This window comes from Panulirus ornatus, chromosome 53 (genome assembly GCF_036320965.1).
Source record: "Panulirus ornatus isolate Po-2019 chromosome 53, ASM3632096v1, whole genome shotgun sequence".
In the NCBI taxonomy this organism is placed as follows: Eukaryota; Metazoa; Arthropoda; class Malacostraca; order Decapoda; family Palinuridae; genus Panulirus; species Panulirus ornatus.
Genome location: NC_092276.1, coordinates 19739381 through 19766235, shown reverse-complemented (window position 1 = coordinate 19766235; position 26855 = coordinate 19739381). Strand labels below are relative to the sequence as shown.

Sequence of the window (26855 nt, the reverse complement as noted above, 5' to 3'; positions counted from 1 at the left end):
CCTCCTCCCAAGTGCAGGGCCCTGATCACTAAAAATTTTTTTCCCCCCTTCCATCTTTCCACCTCCAATTTGGTCCCCCATTTTCCCCTCGTTCCCCCCACCTCTGAAACTTTATACCCTTTTGGTCAATCTTTCCTCCACTCATTTCCCCAAAGTGCCCAAAACCATTTCAAAAACACCCTCTTTGTTTCTCTCAACCACACTCTTTTTATTCCCACACATCTCTCTTCCCCTTACATTTTTTTTAATCGATCAAACCCACCTCACCCCCACATATTGTTTTTAAAAATTTTTTCTTTTCCAAGCACACCCCCCCCTCCCATACAACTCTATCCATAGCCCACGCCTGAAACCATAAAAACATTTTTTGGAACCACTATTCCTTCAAACCTTCCCCATTTTTGCTTTCCGAGAAATGTTTCTCGATTTTCCAAACACTTTTTTTCAAGGCTCCCAGAATTTTTCGCCCCCTTTCCCCCAACCCTAGGGATTCACTTTTTCTTCCAGGGTTTTCCATCCGTTGCCAAATCCACCCCCAGATATCAAAAACCACTTCACTTCCTCCTTTATAAGTATATATCAATATATAAACAAAATGCACCCCTATGCATCACAAATAAAACCCAAAAAATACATATATAACAAAAGTATATTTTTCCTCTCGTTTTGCCTTCACCTTTCCCCCAGCCCCAATTTGCAGCAGGTTAAAAACAGCATCACTACCCCCTCCATCAAAAGGGGTTTAGTCCCGGGAAAAACAGACAAAAAAAGGCCCACATTTGTTGATGTCTCTAGCTCCCCAACTTTTAAGAAAGCACAAAGAGCTCAAAAAAGAATGTTCTTAAAGGACATTCTGTCCACAAATGTACAAATTTTTTTGTCATAATAACACTTGACAACACTTTTAAATCAAAACAATTTTTTTCTCCATAACTTGGGTTTCCCTTTCAAAATGAGCAATATGAGCTAGCCCTACCTTTTGGAAGAAAAGATTGGAAATTGTAGATATGAGCAGTAGGGGGGGGAAAATTTAGGCAGGAGTTTTTGGGTTTTGAAATTTTGTGAAAAGGGGGCATTAGGGGGAAGTGTCAGTAGGCACATTAGGTAGGAGCCCCTGCAAAAAAAAATTTCACTAGAAATTGCCCTTTGTCAGTGGCCGGGGTTTAAGGAAAAGGATCAGGCTAGGGATTTCACACTGGAGTTCACTAGTTTTAAAATATCATTGTGGCAAACCCCTTAAGGGGGTTACAGTTAGAACGGGGATCGAGGAATAGATAGATAGATGACAGAGAAAGGGCAACCCAAAAATGGTATTTAGAAAATTTAAGGGGGCTAAATATACAGAAAAAATCCCAGGATTTAAATTTTCCAAACCTGGGTGAGAGGAAAGACTGAGAATTTTACCTGGGTTAATTTAAATTTTAAGTTTTTAAAAAATGTCAAAGACAAGGGGAAAATGGAAGTTTCCCTTTTAGAAAAGTATGGTAGAGCAACCAGAAGGGGATAAAATAAAATTAAAGCAAAAAACTGTAAGTAAGGCAGTAGAGAGCATAACTGGTGTACATGGGGTGTTCAGTGTGGTGAATGGAAATGCTGAAGAGCTTGTGGATTTGTGTGCTGAAAAAAGATGGGAGATTGGGAATACCTGGTTCAAAAAGAGAGATACACATAAGAATATGTATGTGAGTAGGAAAGATGGTGAAAGGGAGTTATTGGACTACGTGTTAATTGATAGGCACATAAAGAGAGACTTTTGGATGTTAATGTGCTGCAGCTGGAGAGATGTCTGATCACTATCTTGTGAAGGTGAAGATTTTTAGAGGCTTTCAGAAAAGAAGAATGTTGGGAAGAAGGGAGTGGTGAGAGTAAGTGAGCCTGGAAAGGAGACTTGTGTGAGGAAGTATCAGGAGAGATTGAGTGTAGAATGACAAAAGGTGACATGAGGGAAGTGGGTGAGGAATGGGATGTATTTAGGGAAGCAGTGATGGCTTATACAAAAGATGCATGTGGTATGAGAAAGGTGGGAGATGGGCACATTAGAAAGGGTAGTAAGTGGTGGAATGAAGAAGTAAGACTGTTAGTGAAAGAGAAAAGAGAGGCATTTGGATGATACTTGCAGTGAAGTACTACAAATGACTGGGAGATGTATAAAAGAATGCGGCATGAGGTAAAAAGATAGGTGCAAGACTTGGAAAAGAGGGAAATTGAGAGTTGGGGTGGGAGAGTATCATTAAACTTTAGGGAGAATAAAAAAGATGTTTTGGAAGGAGGCGAATAACATACATAAGACAAGAGAAAAAATGGGAACATCAGTGAAGAGAGCGAGTGGGGATGTGATAAAAGAGAAAGATGGAGTGAGAAGGAGATGAAGTGAGTATTTTGAAGGTTTGATGAATGTGTTTGATGATAGAGTGGCAGACATGGATTATTTTGGTCGAGGTGGTGTGCAAAGTGAGAGGGTCGGGGTAAATAATTTATTGAAGAGAGAAGAGGTAGTAAAATCTTTGCAGAAGATGAAATCAGGCAATGCGATGGGTCTGGATGGTATAGCAGTCAAATTTATTAAAGAAGGAGGTGACTTTGTTGTTGATTGTATGTATCGACCATGGTGAAGTGCCTGAGGATTGCCGGAATGCATACACAGTGCCACTGCACAAAGGCAAAGGGGATAAAGGTGAGTGTTCAAACCACAGAGGTATAAGTTTGTTGAATATTCATGGGAAATAAAATGGGTGGGTGTTGACTGAGAGGGTGAAGGCATGCACAGAGCATCAGATTGGGGTAGAGCAATGTGTCTTCAGAAGTGGTAGAGGATGTGTAGATCAGGCGTTTGCTTTAAAGAATGTATGTGAGAATCACTTAGAAAAACAGATGGTTTTGTATGCAGCATCTATGGATATGGAGAAGGCATATGACAGGGTGCATAAAGATTCTTTGTGGAAGGTTCTAAGAATATGAAGGCATATGACAGGGTGCATAAAGATTCTTTGTGGAAGGTTCTAAGAATATATGGTGTGGAAGGTAAACTGCTAGAAACAGTAAAAAGTCTTTATCATGGATGTAAGGCAAGTGTATGAGTAGGAAGAGAGGAGAGTGATTGGTTACCGGTGAAAGTTGGTCTGCAGCAGGGGTGTGTGATGTCCTCATGGTGGTTTAATTTGTTTATGGATGGAGCAGTTAGGGAGGCAAATGGAAGTTTTAGAAAGAGGGGGGAGTATGCAGTCTGTTGTGGATGAGAGGGCCTGGGAAGTGAGTCAGTTGTTGTTTAACGAAGATACAGATCTAGTGGCTGATTCGAGTGAGAAACTGAAGAGGTTGGTGACTGAGTTTGGAAAAGTGTGTGAAAAGTGAAAGCTGAGAGGAAATGTGAATAAGATCAAGGTTAATAGGTTCAGTAGGGGTGAGGGACAAGATAACTGGGATGTATGTTTGAATGGAGAAAAACTGGAAGTGAGGTCCTTTAGATATCTGGGAATGGACTTAGCAACAGATGGAACCATGGAAGCGGAAGTGAGTCACAGGGTGGGGGAGGGTGCGAAGTTCTAGGAGCGTTGAAGAATGTGCGAAAGGAGAGGATGTTATCTATGAGAGCAAAAATGGGTATGTTTGAAGGAATAATAGTTTTAACAATGTTATGTGGTTGCGAGGCATGGGCTATAGATAGGGCTGTATGGAGGAGGGTGGATGTGTTGGAAATGGGATGTTTGAGGACAGTGTGTGGTGTGAGGTGGTTTGATCAAGTAAGTAATAAAAGGGTGAAAGAGATGTGTGGTAATAAAAAGAGTGTGGTTGAGAGAGCAGAAAAGGGTGTATTGAAATGGTTTGGTCACATGAATGAGAGGAAAGATTGACTGAGAGGATATATGTGTCAGAGGAGGAGGGTACAAGGAGAAGCAAGAGACTAAATATACAAATATATATTCTATTGCTATACTTGATCACTGTTTCCTGCATCAGCGAGGTAGTGCCTGGAAACAGACAAAGAAAGATCCATCCACTCATATACACACATATACAGACACGCTCATACACATACATATACATACATATATTTTTTATTATTTTGCTTTGTCGCTGTCTCCAGCGTTAGCGAAGTAGCACAAGGAAACAGACGAAAGAATGGCCCAACCCACCCACATACTCATGTATATACATACACGTCCACACACGCATATAAACATACCTATACATCTCAATGTATACATATATATACACACAGACATATACATATATACACATGTACATGATTCATACTGTCTGCCTTTATTCATTCCCATCGCCACCTCGCCACACATGGAATAATCAACCCCCTTCCCCCTCATGTGTGCGAGGTAGCACTAGGAAAGACAACAAAGGCCCCATTCGTTCACACTCAGTCTCTAGCCGTCATGTAATAATGCACCGAAACCACAACTCCCTTTCCACATCCAGGCCCCACAGAACTGTCCATGGTTTACCTCAGACGCTTCACATGCCCTGGTTCAATCCATTGACAGCATGTCGACCCCGATATACCACATCGTTCCAATTCACTCTATTCCTTGCATGCCTTTCACCCTCCTGCAAGTGCAGGCCCTGATCACTCAAAATCTTTTTCACTCCATCTTTCCACCTCCAATTTGGTCTCCCACTTCTCCTCGTTCCCTCCACCTCTGACACATATATCCTCTTGGTCAATCTTTCCTCACTCATTCTCTCCATGTGACCAAACCATTTCAAAACACCCTCTTCTGCTCTCTCAACCACACTCTTTTTATTACCACACATCTCTCTTACCCTTACATTATTTACTCGATCAAACCACCTCACACCACATATTGTCTTCAAACATTTCATTTCCAGCACATCCACCCTCCTGCATACAACTCTATCCATAGCCCACGCCTCGCAACCATACAACATTGTTGGAACCACTATTCCTTCAAACATACCCATTTTTGCTTTCCGAGACAATGTTCTCGACTTCCACACATTTTTCAAGGCTCCCAGAATTTTCGCCCCCTCCCCCAACCCTATGATTCACTCTTGCTTCCATGGTTCCATCCGCTGCCAAATCCACTCCCAGATATCTAAAACACTTCACTTCCTCCATATAAGTATATATCAATATATAAACACATGCACACATATGCATACACAAATACAACCATATACATATATATACACATGTATATATTCCTACTCGCTTGCCTTCATCCATTCCCAGCACCACACTGCAGCAGGTTGAACAGCATCACTACCCCCTCCATCAGAAGGGTAGTGCCAGGAAAACAGACAAAAAAAGGCCACATTTGTTGATAGTCTCTAGCTCACCACATTTAAGAAAGCACAAAGAGCTCATAAAGAATGTTCATTAAAGGACATTCTGTCCACAAATGTACAATTTTTCTTGTCATACATAACACTTGACAACACTTAACTCACACAACTCATTCTCCATAACTAGATTTCCCTGCAGTGAGCAATATGAGCTAGCCCTACCTTTTGGCAGAATGATAGGAGTAGTAGATATGAGCAGTAGGGAGGAACATTTAGGCAGGAGTATGGGTAGAAGTAGTGAAAAGGAGCATTAGGTAGAAGTAGTCAGTAGGCACATTAGGTAGGAGCCTCTGCAAACAATGCACTAGAGTTGCCCTCTGTCAGTGGCCTGTTAAGGATAAGGCATACAGGCTAGGATGCAGCACTGGAGTTCACTAGTTATAGAGACTATCATTGTGGCAAACCCCTTAAGGGAGTTACAGTTAGAACAGGCATCAGAGATATAGATAGATAGATAGACAGAGAAGGGCAACAAAGATGGTATCAGAATTAAGAGAGCTAAGTATACAGAAAAGTCCTAGGATTTAAATTTTCCAAACCTGGGTGAGAGAAGACTGAGAATGACCTGATCATAACTTTTAAGTTTTAAAAGATGTCAATGACAAGGATAGTGGACAGTCCTTTGAGAAATGTATGGATAGAGCAACCAGAGGGTATAACATAAAATTAAGCAAGAAACTGTAAGTAAGGATATAAAGAAATACTTTTATAAGATACAAGTGGTGGATACTCCTGAAACAGGAGTTGTGGGAGTATGTGATAGAATGTAAGAAAGTAAATTCTCGATTAATATGGGTAAAACTGAAAGTTGATGGAGAGAGGTGGGTGATTATTGGTGCATATGCACCCGGGCATGAGAAGAAAGATCATGAGAGGCAAGTGTTTTGGGAGCAGCTGAATGAGTGTGTTAGTGGTTTTGATGCACGAGACCGGGTTATAGTGATGGGTGATTTGAATGCAAAGGTGAGTAATGTGGCAGTTGAGGGAATAATTGGTATACATGGGGTGTTCAGTGTTGTAAATGGAAATGGTGAAGAGCTTGTAGATTTATGTGCTGAAAAAGGACTGATGATTGGGAATACCTGGTTTAAAAAGCGCGATATACATAAGTATACTTATGTAAGTAGGAGAGATGGCCAGAGAGCATTATTGGATTACGTGTTAATTGACAGGCGTGCGAAAGAGAGACTTTTGGATGTTAATGTGCTGAGAGGTGCAACTGGAGGGATGTCTGATCATTATCTTGTGGAGGCTAAGGTGAAGATTTGTATGGGTTTTCGGAAAAGAAGAGTGAATGTTGGGGTGAAGAGGGTGGTGAGAGTAAGTGAGCTTGAGAAGGAGACCTGTGTGAGGAAGTACCAGGAGAGACTGAGTACAGAATGGAAAAAGGTGAGAACAATGGAAGTAAGGGGAGTGGGGGAGGAATGGGATGTATTTAGGGAATCAGTGATGGATTGCGCAAAAGATGCTTGTGGCATGAGAAGAGTGGGAGGTGGGATGAAGAAGTAAGAGTATTAGTGAAAGAGAAGAGAGAGGCATTTGGACGATTTTTGCAGGGAAAAAATGCAATTGAGTGGGAGAAGTATAAAAGAAAGAGACAGGAGGTCAAGAGAAAGGTGCAAGAGGTGAAAAAAAGGGCAAATGAGAGTTGGGGTGAGAGAGTATCATTAAATTTTAGGGAGAATAAAAAGATGTTCTGGAAGGAGGTAAATAAAGTGCGTAAGACAAGGGAGCAAATGGGAACTTCAGTGAAGGGCGCAAATGGGGAGGTGATAACAAGTAGTGGTGATGTGAGAAGGAGATGGAGTGAGTATTTTGAAGGTTTGTTGAATGTGTTTGATGATAGAGTGGCAGATATAGGGTGTTTTGGTCGAGGTGGTGTGCAAAGTGAGAGGGTTAGGGAAAATGATTTGGTAAACAGAGAAGAGGTAGTGAAAGCTTTGCGGAAGATGAAAGCCGGCAAGGCAGCAGGTTTGGATGGTATTGCAGTGGAATTTATTAAAAAAGGGGGTGACTGTATTGTTGACTGGTTGGTAAGGTTATTTAATGTATGTATGACTCATGGTGAGGTGCCTGAGGATTGGCGGAATGCGTGCATAGTGCCATTGTACAAAGGCTAAGGGGATAAGAGTGAGTGCTCAAATCACAGAGGTATAAGTTTGTTGAGTATTCCTGGTAAATTATATGGGAGGGTATTGATTGAGAGGGTGAAGGCATGTACCGAGCATCAGATTGGGGAAGAGCAGTGTGGTTTCAGAAGTGGTAGAGGATGTGTGGATCAGGTGTTTGCTTTGAAGAATGTATGTGAGAAATACTTAGAAAAGCAAATGGATTTGTATGTAGCATTTATGGATCTGGAGAAGGCATATGATAGAGTTGATAGAGATGCTCTGTGGAAGGTATTAAGAATATATGGTGTGGGAGGAAAGTTGTTAGAAGCAGTGAAAAGTTTTTATCGAGGATGTAAGGCATGTGTACGTGTAGGAAGAGAGGAAAGTGATTGGTTCTCAGTGAATGTAGGTTTGCGGCAGGGGTGTGTGATGTCTCCATGGTTGTTTAATTTGTTTATGGATGGGGTTGTTAGGGAGGTAAATGCAAGAGTTTTGGAAAGAGGGGCAAGTATGAAGTCTGTTGGGGATGAGAGAGCTTGGGAAGTGAGTCAGTTGTTGTTCGCTGATGATACAGCGCTGGTGGCTGATTCATGTGAGAAACTGCAGAAGCTGGTGACTGAGTTTGGAAAAGTGTGTGGAAGAAGAAAGTTAAGAGTAAATGTGAATAAGAGCAAGGTTATTAGGTACAGTAGGGTTGAGGGTCAAGTCAATTGGGAGGTGAGTTTGAATGGAGAAAGGCTGGAGGAAGTGAAGTGTTTTAGATATCTGGGAGTGGATCTGGCAGCGGATGGAACCATGGAAGCGGAGGTGGATCATAGGGTGGGGGAGGGGGCAAAAATCCTGGGGGCCTTGAAGAATGTGTGGAAGTCGAGAACATTATCTCGGAAAGCAAAAATGGGTATGTTTGAAGGAATAGTGGTTCCAACAATGTTGTATGGTTGCGAGGCGTGGGCTATGGATAGAGTTGTGCGCAGGAGGATGGATGTGCTGGAAATGAGATGTTTGAGGACAATGTGTGGTGTGAGGTGGTTTGATCGAGTGAGCAACGTAAGGGTAAGAGAGATGTGTGGAAATAAAAAGAGCGTGGTTGAGAGAGCAGAAGAGGGTGTTTTGAAGTGGTTTGGGCATATGGAGAGGATGAGTGAGGAAAGATTGACCAAGAGGATATATGTGTCGGAGGTGGAGGGAACAAGGAGAAGAGGGAGACCAAATTGGAGGTGGAAAGATGGAGTGAAAAAGATTTTGTGTGATCGGGGCCTGAACATGCAGGAGGGTGAAAGGAGGGCAAGGAATAGAGTGAATTGGAGCGATGTGGTATACCGGGGTTGATGTGCTGTCAGTGGATTGAATCAAGGCATGTGAAGCGTCTGGGGTAAACCATGGAAAGCTGTGTAGGTATGTATATTTGCGTGTGTGGGCGTATGTATATACATGTGTATGGGGGGGGGTTGGGCCATTTCTTTCGTCTGTTTCCTTGCGCTACCTCGCAAACGCGGGAGACAGCGACAAAGTATAATAAAAAAAAAAAAAAATAAGTGGTGGATGAATAGAAGAGACTGACTGAGGTCATGGTTAATGCCAATGGCATACAAACAGTCCTGGCAGCAGAAAAAATTGGCATGATAGGACCATGCCAGTATTTTTTGCCCATCCATATCATATCCCCAAAACATGACTCTGAAATGTTGAAAATCACTGGGGCAAATCGTGAACATTGATGGTTGGGGGCCCCCAGGGTAGCAACAGGTGACAAGTCAGTCTGCCTGGAGATATTGTGGTGAGTGGATGTTTTTTCTGTAGTTCCCCTGCTATCTGTGTTTTTACCCTATCCACATGTGCTTTGTGGTGGGTTTGTGCTGCAATGCCTGGCCCTAAGGACTTGTCTAAAGAGGATATTGCTACTACTGTAGCCTTGTGCAATGCGGGGAAGTGTAATAAAGAATTAACTGGAACTACAAAGTTGGCACTACGAAGTGTGCAAAGATGGACAAAGTGTTTCGTTGATGGTGGTGGCACTGACATTCCTATCCTGAAGAAACAACCTGGATGACCTCGTATCATTTTTGCCAATGCACTCTGAAGATTATCCAACATCAAGTAGACAAGAATCCATGTATTTCAGCATGACAATTAAAGATAATCCTAGGCTACTTGGTTAGGAGTCTGTGCATACTATTCCTAGCTGGTTTCATGATGACTTGAAATTCAAGAGGTGTATGCCTTGCAAGAAACTGCTTCTGTCAGAACAGACTCACGCTTGCCAGGAAATATTTGTAGTGGGATGACGAGAAGTGGAAGAAAGTGTTGCTGTCTGATGAGGATACATTTGATGTTACTGGCAGCTGTAGAGGCAAAGTGTACTGGAGGCCAGGTAGTGACCCGTACAACCCTAAGTACATTCAAGCAACTGTAACATTTTCGGAATCTTTAATGCTTTGGGGGGCTTTTGGCTATAATGGTGTTGGAAGTCTTGTGTTTTTACCTCGAAATGTGACTATGAATCAGTATTGATACCTGGAGCTGTTGTGTGATGAATTACCTGACTGTTTAGAGAACTCTGGTTCTAATATCTTTATGCAAGATGGTGCACTGTGCCACACTGCCAAAGTAATACATGATTGGTTTGCATTTTGTAGTGTGACATACATTCAAGACTGGCCAGGATACTCACTTGACTTTAACTCTATTGAGAACTTGTGGTCGATTATAAATACACACTTGTGTGGGTGGGATACATCATATAACTCTATTGAGAACTTGTGGTCGATTATAAAGACACACTCGTGTGGGTGGGATACATCCTACATTCCTAAGCGCCAGGCCGCCATCCAAGATATTTGGGACAACCTCAACCCCACATACCTTTATCATCTTGCAGCATCTGTTCGCAACCACCTTTAGGATTGTATTAAGGTCAAGGAACATCATACAAAGTACTGGTGTGTGTGTGTGTGTGTGTGTGTGTGTGTGTGTGTGTGTGTGTGTGAGTACCTCTTTATCTTGTTTATTGATATTTTCATTGTTGTATCACACTGTAAGTACGGCACGCCAGTTTTTCTCTGCCGGGACTGTAAATTTAAGAACTGTATGACAGTAGAAAGTGTTCATGAGATAAGGCCCCACCAGTGTAAAACTCCCTCCCTGTATACTACAAATAGGTTATTGCAAATAGGTAACATAAAAGAAAAATGTTTCTTTCTTTCATACTTAATCGCCATTTCCCAAGTTAGCATGGTAGTGCCAGGAACAGATGAAGAAAGGCCACATCCACTCACATCCGTTCTCTAGCTGTAATGTGTTATGCACTGAAACCCCAGCTTCCTATCCATATCCAGGCCCTATAGTTGTACTGATAAAATGAAAATGAGAAGAAATGATTTATACATAAAAGACATCAAGAGAGCTGAGCCTGACTAGCAATGAGCAGTGTCACATAAGTTAGGCAACACTGAAGTGGCTGTTAGAGTGAAAAAATCATTAACCATGTAGAATAATTTCAGCAGCCAATTATCAAGCCACCTTTGTAGTTTACATAAGACCCCTTGTTAGATAATAGGCTTCATCATTCTTTAATTCTCTCAACAACTTAGAAGGGGGTCTCTTTTCTCTTGAGAGCAAAGCCTTTTGAAACTGAAATTGAAAATGAAATCATCATGTTCAAAGATGTTGATGTTCGAGTCCAGTCCTTTAGAAAAGTCATCAACACATGCCAAGACAAGTACATTATATGACTCTCCCATGCCAAGCTAATTGTCTGACAGACAAATGTATCAAAGAACTTCATGTGAACACAGACTCATAAGTTTCTGCATTCACTAATAAAATTTCTGTGGTGTATTGTACTGCATGAACAGTAAGAGAGACTGATATGGAAAATTCCATCTAGTTTTGCAATCCAAACCACATGAACCTCGATCAACTGGTATACACCACAGTTGCTCAGATATCTTTTCTTTCATTTTTCAGACTTGTTCACAATTTTCTGCATTAGCAAGGTAGCAACAGGAACACATGAAGAAAAGGCAATCCCTCACATCCATTCTTAAGCTGCCATATTTTATGCATCAAAACCACAGCCCCCTATCCATAAAAAGGCCTCACAGACCTTAACATGGTTTTCCCCAGGTACTTCATGAAATGCCCTGGTTCGGTTCAATGACAATATGTCACCCCTGTGTATTCCACATTGCTCTATTTCAATCTATTCCATGCAAGCAGAAAAATTTTATGTTTGTTTCATCCAAAGGTCTGGATGAGTGAGGTCCAGATAACTGAGACTAGAGTACAACTGCTGTAGGTTCAAATGTTAATGGTTGTAATGTTGTTGAATATACACTATATAAAGCATTCATAAACATTTGATGATATCATATGCTGAAAACTCATGCTCCATACAAATGGTAATTTTAAATGTGCTCCAAACATATTGGTAGTTTATAGATTTTAGAAATAAAGATACTCTATACTCTTTCTCTAATATTACCTTGCAGATAAGACAGCATTTCATTTTAGAAGTGTTAATAACTGACAAGTTACTGTATTTGTTTGCTAGGGAAATGTTTTAGCAACTAATCTTAAACCTTAACTTCACCTCAAAATATGAAAACCCTGTGATATCAAAAGAATGACAGTAAAGTAGTTTAAATGTTAATAATTTAGTTCAACCTTGTAAACTTCTGATATAAAATAAAGGATCACATATTAAAAACAGTTGTCTAACCTAGCTAGTAAGTCATCATTGCATGGGTGCCAGTCAAGAGAGGTTATTGTCTTGCGGTGGTCGGCTAGGATGCTGAACAGTTGCCACTGACAACTCCCTGCCTCAACCTGTAAAATGTTAATATGAATTCTATGCAACAAAGAAAAACTTCCATGTATAAATAATTAAAAACTTACAATGCATTTCTTCAAGGTGTATACAACTAGAATGCATTAATTCAAACATTGAAAAAATAAAAAAGATTCTGTCCTAGTTTTAAAACTTTTTGAAGAGAAGAATCTGTTCCCAATATTGACTGAGATCCAATTTATGAAATGAAACTTCTCCAAGAACCTCACTGTAACTCTGACTGCTAATGATTACTTGAACAAAAGTATCTATGTGATAAATATCAAGAGAATAAGCCTCTGATGAAAAAGAAATGTAGTGAAGAATCAAGCACAAATTTTATAATAAGAAAATTTTCATAAGCAGCAAACCTTGAAATCTATGGCTTGATCCCTAATCATTTAACCACAACATCTACTGTGTGATGTGGGGAGAAGAAGATACACAATTTGGTGAGGAGGGAGTATGTACGAAAAGAGAAAATGTACACTGAAAGACATTCTGAAAAAGTCTAACCAAGTGAGCTGAGTAAAAGTACATTTGAGGGGAAATCCATACGTAAGATGCAAAACTAGAATGGGGAACTATATTCAAACTTGGCATTTTGATGGAGGATCCTTTGACTATGTAAATTTTGCATACACCCCTTTGCTGTATATGAAGAGAGGGCACATAAGATATAGAAAAGTAGAACAAAATCATAAAAAGCCTTAGTTACATTACCAATATTCTACAAACTCACCTCATACACATATATTGCAAGAGTTGCAGCATAGGCAAAGCGTCGGGAATGAACAGTACAGATGTCATGATGCCAAGGCTGGGCACCAGCAGCTAGAAGCGACAACTGCTGTAACATGCCGCCCCTGCAGGGATACAAAGATGTGATCATAACTTTGTACTCTATGATTACAATCATGTTTGAGTCGCATCAAGAAAATATTTCATATACAGACCTCATACTCATAAATGAGAAAATGTTGCATCTACATATACACACAAACAGTAGGGGAAATACAGAAACTGAGAAATCAAATTAAATATCATGAAAGGTATCATGAGATAAGAGAAGAACTCAGGGAATTAAAGATTAGAGTAAATGATCATGAAAACAGATTTCCATCAGTTGAGAGGAATCAGAAAGTGCATAACCAAAGAAAAAAAATTGAAAGATAAAAGAGCAAGGAAGGTCAGAAGGGACCATTCTAAATGTCATAGGGACTGTTGAAGAACAGGAAATGCTTATAACATAAGCTACTGAAACTATTCCAAGTAGTGGGCATGGAGGAGAAGAAGCAGTTGCTATGGCTGGTCAAAACACTCAGATTATGATGACTGATGGAGGGGGATAAGAGCCTGGAAATATTGTAATGGAGATACTCAGAATATTGAGTGTAGCTGTGGATAGGAGAATATGTACTGTTTGAGATGGACCACAGGTAAATGAAATGTTTAGAAAAATGCAAAGCTTTCAGCATTAGTGTTTCTCAGCAAATAAGGAGATTGTAGAGAAAGCAAAAGACAGAGAGGATGATTAATCAAAATGGGTGATCTTAATTAAAAAGTGGGTGGCACCAAAATTAGAGGATATTAAACCAGGAGGTTGATAGATGCAAATCTTTAACTTTGGAATGTATAAAGATCATACGAAAAAAGAAATCAGGGATAGAAGAAACGCTCACTTAAATACTGGTGGAGGTTAAAGAATTGCTAGATGCAATTTCTGTGATAAAGAAAAGACTAAGGGAATGACTATTTATACAAAGGAACACAAAGGTATTCAAACAGCAACAGACCACTGCGTCTTTTCAAGACTGTTTGTGGTAGTGGAAGATATCAGAAACTCACAGATTAATATGGTAAAAGTACAGAGGCATACTGATAACTCCAAAAGAAAAACCTGCAAACTCAGTGTGATTAAGGAGGCACAAATAATGTTAGTCAAGGACTTGAAATTTTTATCAGGTCCATTCTTATACATGTCTATAAGACTGCTTTCAACCACTCTTACTGGTAAATCATTCCATGTGTTAACAATTCTGTTGAAGAAAAAGTACATCTCACATTTGCCCATGAGTTTGTATCCATGATGAGAGAAATCAGAAGAATCAAGTCTTAAGTAGCTTGTTAGATCAAGATTATTAAATAAAGCCTTTGATAATCTTGAATACCTGTATTAGAACATCTCTTATCCTTCTTGTTTCTAAGCTAAAAGGACTCCAGTTAAGTCAGCTCACATAGGATTTGTTTCTCCATCCAGGACTCATTCTGGCAGCGCAATACTGTACTCTCTCCATTCTGCCTGAATTTTTTTCAGTAAAATGACTAACACTGAAAACAATATTCAAAATGGTGATGCTCAAGTGAACCATAAAGAGTAAGGATGATTTCCACAGACTTACATCAAAATGCCCTACCTATGATTTCAAGAATCTTGTTTGCTCTTTTTGTTCCTTCTACAAACTGCTTACTTGGCAGAAAGTATAATGCCCAAGTCTTTTTTCTCATTTACCTTTTGCTGTTCAACAAAATTCATACTGTAGCTTACCTTTTCGTTTTTGCCACTGATATCAAAATTAACGGGTCACCTATGAACCCAGCTGCAGGCATTGAAGGCCAATTGCAAATTCATTTCCCAGCTTATCTGAAAATTTTGATATCTAACAGTGCAGCCCATATCTTTGATATATATGAGAAATATATGAGAAAGACACCTGGTCCCAAGACGGAGCACACCACATGTTGTGTCTAACCATGCTGAGGTTATGAACATTAATCGCAACTCTCTATTTTTGGCGAGTCAACCAATTTCCTATCCACCGAAGTACAACCCTAACAATACCATGTGACAACTTTTGCTAGTAACTTTTGATGGGGAACATTATCAAATGGCTTTTGAAAATCTTGATAAAAGACATTTATTGCTTTACTTTCATCCAATATGTTGATTATATCACAAAAAATCTATTCAATCTGTCAGACATTCAGTGATTTTGTTGAAAACCATACTGAAAATCATTAAGTGGTGGTCTTCTAAATGCTTTAAAAAAATTTCTTGAATGATGGTGTCCATAAGTTTTTCAACTACATATGTTAACTGGATGATAATTTCCAAGAAGTGATTTATTAACTATTTTGAATATCAGTTTTACATTTCCATTCCTCTGAAACTTTTCCCATACCAAGTGACTTATTGAAACAAGCAGTCATTTTTCACCTTTTTCATTGCCCTCAAACAGAACTTATTGAAGCCTGCTATTTTATTTGCTCTCATTCTTTTTAACGATACCAATCTTCAACTTTTATGTCAATTAGCTGCTAAACATTCACCTCTCTTATCAATGAAACTGGTTCCAGGACATGATTTGCATATTCATTCATAAATATAGACGCATAAAAATTATTGTCTTGAACTAAGTCACTGTTTTCTGTAGTTAACAAACCAACTGACTGGGTAATATCTCGCTATAAAGCTCCTTAGGGTCTTTTTTGCTATTTTCTGTAATGTATGCTTAATGTTGATTTTTGATGTGTTGTATAAATCTCTGACTTTATCAACACAAATTTCTATGATGTACTCTACCTTCATTTTAGAATGAAACAGTCTACTATGCATTGGCACATGCATTCCCTCAACTGCTTTGCAAGTTATAATGAAATTTTTTCAAGCTACATTCATGTCATTTTCATTGGCCATAACATCTTAGATTTGCCTGTCAAGAGCAGTGTGAAGATCATTAAAATTTGCAAGTCTAAAATCTGATGTTTTTGTGACTTTCATGATGACAAACATTACATGCAGTATTGAAAATGCCTTCAAAATCAATTTATCGATGATCACTTTTGCCAAATTTTTCTCCATCTTCATCATTATTAATAAGATCCTCATTTGTAGTTGGAACTAAATATAATATATTCTCACTGCAAGTAGGTTTCTTGGTTGGTAGTAGTTGGTAGGCAGCCAAGAAGCAGGCAAGCCAGGACTTCAGTCGTTGTCAAGATGCACTCCTCTGCCTCAACCACATGGTTTACTGGCATTCTGTCCACAAATGTAAAATCTCTCCTTGTCATATAAAACACCTAAAAACACCTAACTCAAACAACTCATTCTCTGTAACACTGAATATTCCTACAGTGTGTGCTATGAGTTAGCCCTGCCTTTTGGCAAAATGGTATAGAAAGAAGTAGCAGGTAGGAACATTAGACAGGAGCATGTGGTAGAAGCAGTAGATGGGAACATTAGGTAGAAGCAGCAGGTTGGAACATAACATGGACAAATTAGGTAGATGACATTGGTAGTAACATAAGGAAGGAGCCTCAGAAAACACTGTGAGAGAGTGCCCTCTGCCAGTGACCTGTTAAGGGGAGGCACTAAAGACACTGCAGTTCATCAGTTATGGAGACTCTTTTGCCGTGGGTACCCCCTTAAGGGAATTCCTGAAGGGAACAGGCATTAAATATATACAGTGATGGATAGATAAATAGAGTAGGTTTCTCAACTAATTGGATTAGGGAACTATTAAGCAAATTTAGGTAGAATCTGCATCCTGAACTACTGAAAAGGGATTTCTCCCACTTAGATACTGGTATGTTAAACTCTCCAACTGTACTATGGAAGAACTGTGTTAATCACAAATTTCTACTTACTATCAATCTACCTTTATCTCAGATGCCCGTTCCCTTCAGGAACTCCCATCAAGGGGTGAACATGGCAAAATAGCCTCCACTTATCCCTGTCTTTACATGAATCCCTCACATACGCCATGCCATGCATTTTCCCACTATTTGTCTCCCTCCAGTATTCTTCCGCCCAATTTGCCCATGTCACAGGTGGTCTTCTACTCACACCCAGCAATCCTTTTAATTGTACTATCATACACTCTCCTTGTAAATTCCAAGTCATGCATTCTTTTCATATGCCTAAACCATTTCAAAGTATTGCATTTCACATATTCTACCACTCCACAATTCACTCCCTTTGTATTCCATGGCAGCGGATGAAACCATGGAAGCCGAAGTGAATCATAGGGTGGGGGAGGGGGCGAAAATCCTGGGAGCCTTGAAGAATGTGTGGAAGTTGAGAACATTATCTCCGAAAGCAAAAATGGGTATGTTTGAAGGAATAGTGGTTCCAACAATGTTGTATGGTTGTGAGGCATGGGCTATGGATAGAGTTGTGCACAGGAGGGTGGATGTGCTGGAAATGAGATGTTTGAGGACAATATGTGGTGTGAGGTGGTTTGATTGAGTAAGTAATGATAAGGTAAGAGAGATGTGTGGAAATAAAAAGAGTGTGTTTGAGAGAGCAGAAGAGGGTGTTTTGAAATGGTTTGGTCACATGGAGAGAATGAGTGAGGAAAGATTGACAAAGAGGATATATGTGTCAGAGGTGGAGGGAACGAGGAGAAGTGGGAGACCAAATTGGAGGTGGAAAGATGGAGTGAAATAGATTTTGAGTGATTGGGGCCTGAACATGCAGGAGGGTGAAAGGCGTGCAAGAAATAAGAGTGAATTGGAACGATGTGGTATACCGGGATCAACATAGTGTCAATGGATTGAACCAGGGCATGTGAAGCGTCTGGGGTAAACCATGGAAAGTTCTGTGGGGCCTGGATGTGGAAAGGGAGCTGTGGTTTCGGTGCATTATTACATGACAGCTAGAGAATGAGTGTGAATGAATGGGGCCTTTGTTGTCTTTTTCCAGCGCTACCTCACACACATGAGGGGGGAGGGGGTTGTTATTTCATGTGTGGCGAGGTGGCAATGGGAATGAATAAAGGCAGACAGTGTGAATTACGTATATGTGCATATATTTATTTTTTTTTTAATTTTCCAAAAGAAGGAACAGAGAAGAGGGCCAGGTGAGGATATTCCCTCAAAGGCCCAGTCCTCTGTTCTTAATGCTACCTCGCTATCGCGGGAAATAGCGAATAGTATGAAAAAAAAAAATGTATATATCTATGTGTGTATATATATGTATACGTTGAGATATATAGGTATGTATATTTGCGTGTGTGGACGTGTATGTATATACATGTGTATGTGGGTGGGTTGGGCCATTCTTTTGTCTGTTTCCTTGCGCTACCTCGCAAATGCGGGAGACAGTGACAAAGCAAAATAAATAAATAATACTTAACAGACTTATTCCCCTATAATTGCTTCATACATCCTTCACACCTTTCCCTTTGAATAAAGGAACAATAATAGTTTTCACCTAACCCTTAGGCACAACTTTCTGTTTCCATGCTAAATTACATATGATACATCCATTGCATCACACTTTCTCTTCAATGCTTCAGCATTTCAGCCATAATCCCATCCACTCCAAGTGTCTTTCCTACCTTCAGCCTTATAATTGCCTATCTTACCTCCCTTTTTGCTATAGGCTCTCACACTTGTATCCTCTTTGTTCCATCCTCCATACTCATGCATGTAACAGATACTGCCTCCCCTTCTTCCACATTGATCAATTCTTTGAAATACTCTTTCCACCTTCCTTTCACTTCCTCCTTTTCCTCCTTTTGATTCAGCACCTCTTCTTCCTTACCTTTCACATCAACATTTCCACTCTTACATCCACCACTTTCCTTTTTCACCTCCTTCCAGTATAGTTTCTTATGATCCTGAAACTTTTCAATTAACCTCCCTCCAAAATCTTCATCTGCTCTTTCTTTGCTTTCCTCTTCTTCATCTGCTCTTTCTTTGCTTTGCTCTATCAGCATCTTAACATTCCACTTACATAATTTGTGTTCTTCCCTCCTCCTTTGCTGAACTACCAGTGGTACATTCCTATCAAGCAATCTATACCATATGCCTTTTTCTTCCCTTCTACAGCATTTCCAATCTCTTCTATCCACCATGCATTGCCATTTTTATTTCCATATCTCACTACTTTGTATCCAACTACTAATTCTACAATTATTAGTATTTCTCTAAACATTTTAAACACCTCATTCAAATATGGCTGCATTCCTACATTCACTGCACTTCCAACTAACCTTTCAGTTACCTTCCTTTCATACTCCTCTCTGCATTTTCTCTGATTCATCTTCTCGTTTGCCAACACTTTCATCCCTTCATACGTCCTTACACCATACCTCCACTTCTCCCTGATCCTCATCCTCACAAGAACCATGAAATGGTTGGTCTCCAAAGAATCCTCTCACTACTCTAGCATCTAACATGGCCTTTCTCAATCTTTTATCCACTGCCACATGGTCAATGAAAACCTTTTGCTCTTCTCTTCCATCATTCCTCTTCCATATATATCAATGGATCATCTTGTGCTGAAAAAAGGTGCTTACATGGAATAAACCCCTCTCAGCACAATTAACCACAAGATAACTTCCGTTCTCATTTACTCCAGGCACTGCCCATTTACCAACTATCTATTTATTTAGTCTATTTTGTCACTATCTCCCGAGTTAGCGAGGTAGCGCAAGAAAACAGACTAAAGAAAATGGCCCAACCCACCCACATACACATATATATACATACACGTCCACACACGCAAATATACATACCTATACATCTCAATGTATACATATATATACTCACACAGACACATACATATATACACATGTACATAATTCACACTGTCTGCCTTTATTCATTCCCATCACCACCCTGCCACACATGAAATAACAAATCCCCTCCCACAGTGTCTGTGTGAGATAGCGCTAGGAAGAGACAACAAAGGCCACATTCGTTCACACTCAGTCTCTAGCTGTCATGTATAATGCACCAAAACCACAGCTCCCTTTCCACATCCAGGCCCCACAGAACTTTCCATGGTTTACCCCAGACGCTTCACATGCCCTCGTTCAATCCATTGACAGCACATCGACCCCAGTATACCACAACCTTCCAATTCACTTTATTCCTTGCACGCCTTTCACCCTCCTGCATGTTCAGGCCCCGATCACTCAAAATTTTCACTCCATCTTTCCACCTCCAATTTGGTTTCCCACTTCTCCTCATTCCTTCCATCTCTGAAACATATATCCTCTTGGTCAATCTTTCCTCACTCATCCTCTCCATGTGACCAAACCATTTCAAAACACCCTCTTCTGCTCTCTCAACCACACTCTTTTTATTACCACACATCTCTCTTACCCTATTATTACTTACTTGATCAAACTACCTCACACCACATATTGTCCTCAAACATCTCATTTCCAGCACATCCACCCTCCTCCGCACAACTCTATCTATAGCCCACGCCTCACAACCATATAACATTGTTGGAACCACTATTCCTTCAAACATACCCATTTTTGCTTTCCGAGATAATGTTCATGACTTCCACTCATTCTTCAACGCTCCCAGAACATTCACCTCCTCCCCCACCCTATGAAACACTTCCGCTTCCATGGTTCCATCCGCTGCCAATTCCACTCCCAGATATCTAAAACACTTCACTTTCTCCATTCAAACTTACCTCCCAATTTACATGTCCCTCAACCCTACTGTACCTAATAACCTTGCTCTTATTCACATTTACTCTTAACTTTCTTCTTTCACACACTTTACCAAACTCAGTCACCAGCTTCTGCAGTTTCTCACACGAATCAGCCACCAGCGCTGTATCATCAGCAAACAACAACTGACTCACTTCCCAAGCTCTCTCATCCACAACAGACAGCATACTTGCCCCTCTCTCCAAAACTCTTGCATTCACCTCCCTAACAACACCATCCATAAACAAATTAAACAACCATGGAGACATCACACACCCCTGCTGCAAACCTACATTCACTGAGAACCAGTCACTTTCCCCTCTTCCTACTTGTACACGTGCCTTCCTTCATTGATAAAAAATTTCACTGCTTTTAACAACTTGCCTCCCACACCATATACTCTTAATACCTTCCACAGAGCATCTCCATCAACTCTATCATATGCCTTCTCCAGATCCATAAATGCTACATACAAATCCATTTGTTTTTCTAAGTATTTCTCACATACATTCTTCAAAGCAAACACCTGATCCACACATTCTCTACCACTTCTGAAACTACACTGCTCTTCCCCAATCTGATGTTCTGTATATGCCTTCACCCTCTCAATCAATACCCTCCAGTATAATTTCCCAGGAATACTCAACAAACTTATACCTCTGTAATTTTAACACTCACCTTTATCCTCTTTGCCCTTGTACAATAGCACTATGCATGCATTCTGCCAATCCTCAGGCACTTCATCATGAGACAAGCATACAGTGAATATCCTCACCAACCAGTTAACAATACAGTCACCCCATTTTTTAATAAATTCCACTGCAATACCATCCAAACCTGCCACCTTGCTGGCTTTCATTTTCCACAAAGCTTTCACTACCTCTTATCTGTTTACCAAATCATTCTCCCTGACCCTCTGACCTCACACACCTCAAAAATCGTCCAAATGCCTCTACCATCTCTTTCACAGATAATCTTACTTCTTCACTACCCCCTCTAATCTGCCCGCCTCCCACTCTTCTCATGCCACAAGCATCTTTTGCGCAAGCCATCACTGCTTCCCTAAATACATCCCATTCCTCCCCCACTCCCCTTACATCCTTTGCTCTCACTTTATTCCATTCTGCACTCAGTATCTCCGGGTACTTCCTCACACAAGTCTCCTTCCCAAGCTCACTTACTCTCACCAATCTTTTCACCCCAACATTCTCTCTTCTTTTCTGAAAACCTCTACAAATCTTCACCTTTGCCTCCACAAGATAATGATCAGACATCCCTCCAGTTGCACCTCTCAACACATTAACATCCAAATGTCTCTCTATCACACGCCTATCAACACATAATCCAATAATGCTCTCTGGCCATCTCTCCTACTTCCATATGTATACTTATGTATATCTCTCTTTATAAACCTGGTATTCCCAATCATCGGTCCTTTTTCAGCACACAAATCTACAAGCTCTTCACCATTTCCATTTATGATACTGAACACTACATGTACACTAAATATTCCCTCAGCTGCCACATTCCTTACCTTTGCATTCAAATCACCTATCACTGTAATCTGGTCTCGTGCATCAAAACTGCTAATACATTCACTCAGCTGCTCCCAAAACACTTGCCTCTCATGATCTTTCTTCTCAAGCCCAGGTGCATACATACCAACAATCACCCATCTCTCTCCATCCACTTTCAGTTTTACCCATATCAGACTAGAGTTTACTTTCTTACAGTCTAACACATACTCCCACAACTCCTGTTTCAGGAGTAGTGCTACTCCTTCCTTTGCTCTTGTCCTCTCACCAACCCTTGACTTTACTCCCAAAACATTCCCAAACCACTCTTCCCATTTACTCTTGAGCCTCTTTTCACTCAGAGCTAAAACATCCAGGTTCCTTTCCTCAAACATACTACCTATCTCTCCTTTTTCCTCATCTTGGTTACATCCACACACATTTAGACACCCTAATCTTAACCTTCAAAGAAAATAAGCACTAATTGTGTGACTTCTGTTTCCTCTCTTAGAAAGTTAAGATACAAGGAGGGGAGGGTTTCTAGCCCCCCACTCCCATCCCCTTTAGTCATCTTCTATGACATGCGGGTAATGTGTATACATATATACATACGTACATATTCATACTTGTTTTTCTTCATCTATTTCTGGTGCTACACCACACCACAGGAAACAGATGAAAGAATGGCTCATCCCACCCACATACACATGTATATACATACATGCCCACACACGCACATATACATACCTATATATTTCAATGGATACACACATATACATACACAGACATATACATATATACACATGTACATATTCATACTTGCTGCCTTCATCCATTCCTGTCGCCACCCCGCCACACAAGAAATAGCATCCCCCCTACCATGAGGTAGTGCTAGGAAAAGACAAAAAAGGAAATATTCTTTCACACTCAGTCTCAAGCTGTCATGTGTAATGCACTGAGACCACAGCTCCCTTTCCACATCCAGGCCCCACGAAACTTTTCATGGTTTACCCCAGACACTTCACGTGCCCTGGTTCAATCCACTGACAGCAAGTCAACCCCGGTATACCATATCGTTCCAATTCACTCTATTCCTTGCACGCCTTTCACCCTAGTGTATGTTCAGGCCCCAATCCCTCAAAATCTTTTTCACTCCATCCTTCCACCTCCAATTTGGTCTCCAGCTTCTCCTCATTCCCTCTACCTCTGACCCACATATCCTCTTTGTCAATCTTTCCTCACTCATTCTCTCCATGCGTCAAAACCATTTCAACACACCCTCTTCTGCTCTCTCCACCACACTTTTTATTATCACACATCTCTCTTACCCTTTCATTACTTTCTCAATCAAACCACCTCACACCACACATTATCCTCAAATATTTCATTTCCAACACATCCACCATCCTCTGCACAACCCTATCTATAGCCCATGCCTTGAAACCAAATAACATTGTTAAAACCACTATTCCTTCAAACATACCCATTTTTGCTCTCTCAGATAACGTTCTTGCCTTCCACACATTCTTCAAAGCTCCCAGAACCTTCGTCCCCTCCCTCACCATGACTCACTTCTGCTTCCATGGACCTAACCACTTATAAATTCACTCCCAGATATCCAAAACACTTCACTTCCTCCAGATTTTCTCCATTCAAACTTATCTCCTAATTCACTTGTCCCTCAACCCTACTGAACCTAATAACCTTGCTCAAATTCATATTTACTCTCAGCTTTCTTCTTTCACACACTTTACCTAACTCAGTCACTAACTTCTGCAGTTTCTCACACGAATCAGCGATCAGCACTGTATCATCAGTGAACAGCAACTGACTCACTTCCCAAGCCCTCTTATCCACAATGGACTGCATACTTGCCTCTCTCTCCAAAACTCTTGCATTCACCTCCCTAACAACCCCATCAACAAAAAAATTAAACAAACATGGAGACATCACACACCCCTGCTGCAAACTGACATTCACTAGGAACCAGTCACTTTCCTCTCTTCCTACTTGTACACATGCCTTACATCCTTGGGAAAAACTTTTCACTGCTTCTAGCAACTTACCTCCTGCATCATATACTCTTAAGACCTTCCACAAACCATCTCTATCAACCCTAGCATATGCCTTCTCCAGATCCATAAATGCTACATACAAATCCATCTGTTTTTCCAAATATTTCTCACATACATTCTTCAAATCAAACACCTGATCCACACATCCTCTACCAATTCTGAAGCCACACAGCTCTTCCCTAATCTGATGCCTTCCCCCCTACAAATTTTCCTTTAACCCCCTTTTCAACCAAGGGGCCCCCCCAAAAATTTTAATTTTCCCCCGGGTTTCTTTAAAAAACTTAAAGGCCCCGTAATTTAAATTATTTAAATTTTTGTTTTAAAAGGAATTTGAGATTAGTCTTTTTTTAAAATTATTGAAAAAAAGGGGGGATTTTTTTAAATAAATTCCCCGCAAAAACCAAAACCGCCGTTTCCAGTTTTCGTTTTTTTGCAAAAACTTTTACACCTTTTATCTTTTACCCCCCTCTTCTCCCTGACCCTCTCACTTTGCAAAAACCACCCCAAAACCCAAAAAAAACCCCGATATCCCCGCCATTCTTTTCCTCCAAAAACATTTAACAAACCTTCAAAAAAACTCATTTCAAACCCCTACTTGTTTTAAATTTTTCCCCTTTCCCCATTTAAAGGGCCCCCTTACCGAAAAAATCCCATTTGTTCTCTTGTCTTTGCACTCTACCAACCTTTCCCTTCCCCAAAAAACTTTTTAAAACCCCCCCCCCAAAAATTTAAAAGATTTTTCTTTTCCCCAACTCTCAATTTTTTTCCCATTTTCACCCCTTGCAAACCCTTTTTCTTCCCAACCCCCCTGCCCCTCGTTCTTTTAAAACATCTCCCATCATCCCGCACTACTTCCCCCCGCAAAAATCCCTCCAAACACCTCTCTCTTCTCTTTCACTTACTTCTTTTTCCCACCCCTCACTAAAAATTCCCTTTCTAATCTGGCCCCCCCTCCCACCTTTCATCCCCCAAGGGATCTTTGTGGAGGCCATCCCCTGCTTCCCTAATATGTCCCCTTTCCCCTCCCACTCCATTTAGTCATTTGCTCTCACCTTTTTGGCCCCTTCTGCACTCAAACTCTCCTGGTACTTTCCCCACCAAGTCTCCTTCCTAAGCTCACTTACTCTCACTTTAAAAAAACTCCCCTTCCCAAACCCCAAAATTTTCTCTTTTTCTTTTCTGAAAACCTCTACAAATTTTTTTCAAAATTTGCCTCCACAAGACAATTAAACTAATCCCCCCCCCAGCTGCCCTCCTAGCACATTAAGAACCCCAAAAATCTCTTTTTTTCCAAAAAAAATGCCCCATCAATGAACCGTACTTTTTAAAAAAAACGCCCCCCCTCAAAAAGGGCCCTCTCTCCTACTTTCATATGTTTTTTCTTTTTGTAAATCCCTCCTTTTTAAACCAGATTTTTCCCAATCACCAATCCTATTTTAAACACACAAATCTAAAAAGCCTTCCCCCCAAATTTTCCCTTTTAAAAAACACTGTACAAAAAAAAAAACCCCCGTACAAAGAATTATACCCTCAACTGCCACATCACTCAAACCCTTTTCAACAAATCCCTCTAATCCCCAAAAAACCCCTTTTCGTGTATCAAACTGCAAAAAGTAAATCCCCTTTAGCGCTCCCCAAAAAACTTTTCCTAAACATGAAAACTTTTTTTTCCTCATGAACCCGGTGCAAAGGCCCAATAATCAAACCAATCTTTCTCCATCCACTTTCAGTTTTTTCCCATATCAATCAAAATTTTTCTTTCTTTCACTACACTTAAATTTCCCCCAACCCCCCGCTTTAGGAGGAGGCAAATCTTCCCCCTTTTTTCTTGTCCCCCTCACCAACACCTAACTTCATTCCCCAAAAAAAAAAATCACTCTTCCCCTTTAACCTTTTTAGCTTCCCTTTCACTCAGGGGCTAAAACACCAGCCCCTTTTCCCCCCAAAAAACCCACCTATCTCTCTTTTTTTTTCCCCATCCCCGGTTAAAAACCCCCACACAATTTTGACACCCAAATCTAAGCCTTCGAGGAGGAAAGAACACTCTCCATGTGACCTTTTTTCTTTTTTTTTTTTTATTTTGCTTTTTGTCGGTCCCCCGCATTTTCGAGGTAGCGCAAAAGGGAAAAAGACAAAAGAAAAAGGCCCCCAAACCCCCCCCCAAAACCAAAGTATATACAAAACACGTCCACACACGCAAATATACATACCTATACATCTCAATGTATACATATATATACTCACACAAAACACATACATATATACACATGTACAAATTCACACTGTCTGCCTTTATCATTCCCATCACCACCCTGCCACACATGAAAATAACAAATCCCCCTCCCACAGTGTCTGTGTGAGATAGCGCTAGGAAGAGACAACAAAGGCCACATTCGTTCACACTCAGTCTCTAGCTGTCATGTATAATGCACCAAAACCACAGCTCCCTTTCCACATCCAGGCCCCACAGAACTTTCCATGGTTTACCCCAGACGCTTCACATGCCCTCGTTCAATCCATTGACAGCACATCGACCCCAGTATACCACA

General features: G+C 40.5%; 1 protein-coding gene across 1 annotated transcript in view; it reads right to left on the bottom strand.

Annotated features, from left to right (window-relative positions):
• LOC139765298 (WD repeat-containing protein 17-like) overlaps window positions 1-26855 on the bottom strand; it is a 446388-nt gene that overhangs the window by 387492 nt on the left and 32041 nt on the right. Inside the window, exons 3-4 of the mRNA XM_071692684.1 lie at window positions 13001-13124; window positions 12151-12257 (exon numbers count right to left, since the gene is read on the bottom strand). Of these exons, the coding sequence (XP_071548785.1) occupies window positions 12151-12257; window positions 13001-13124 (231 nt within the window). The remainder of the gene's footprint in view (window positions 1-12150; window positions 12258-13000; window positions 13125-26855) is intronic.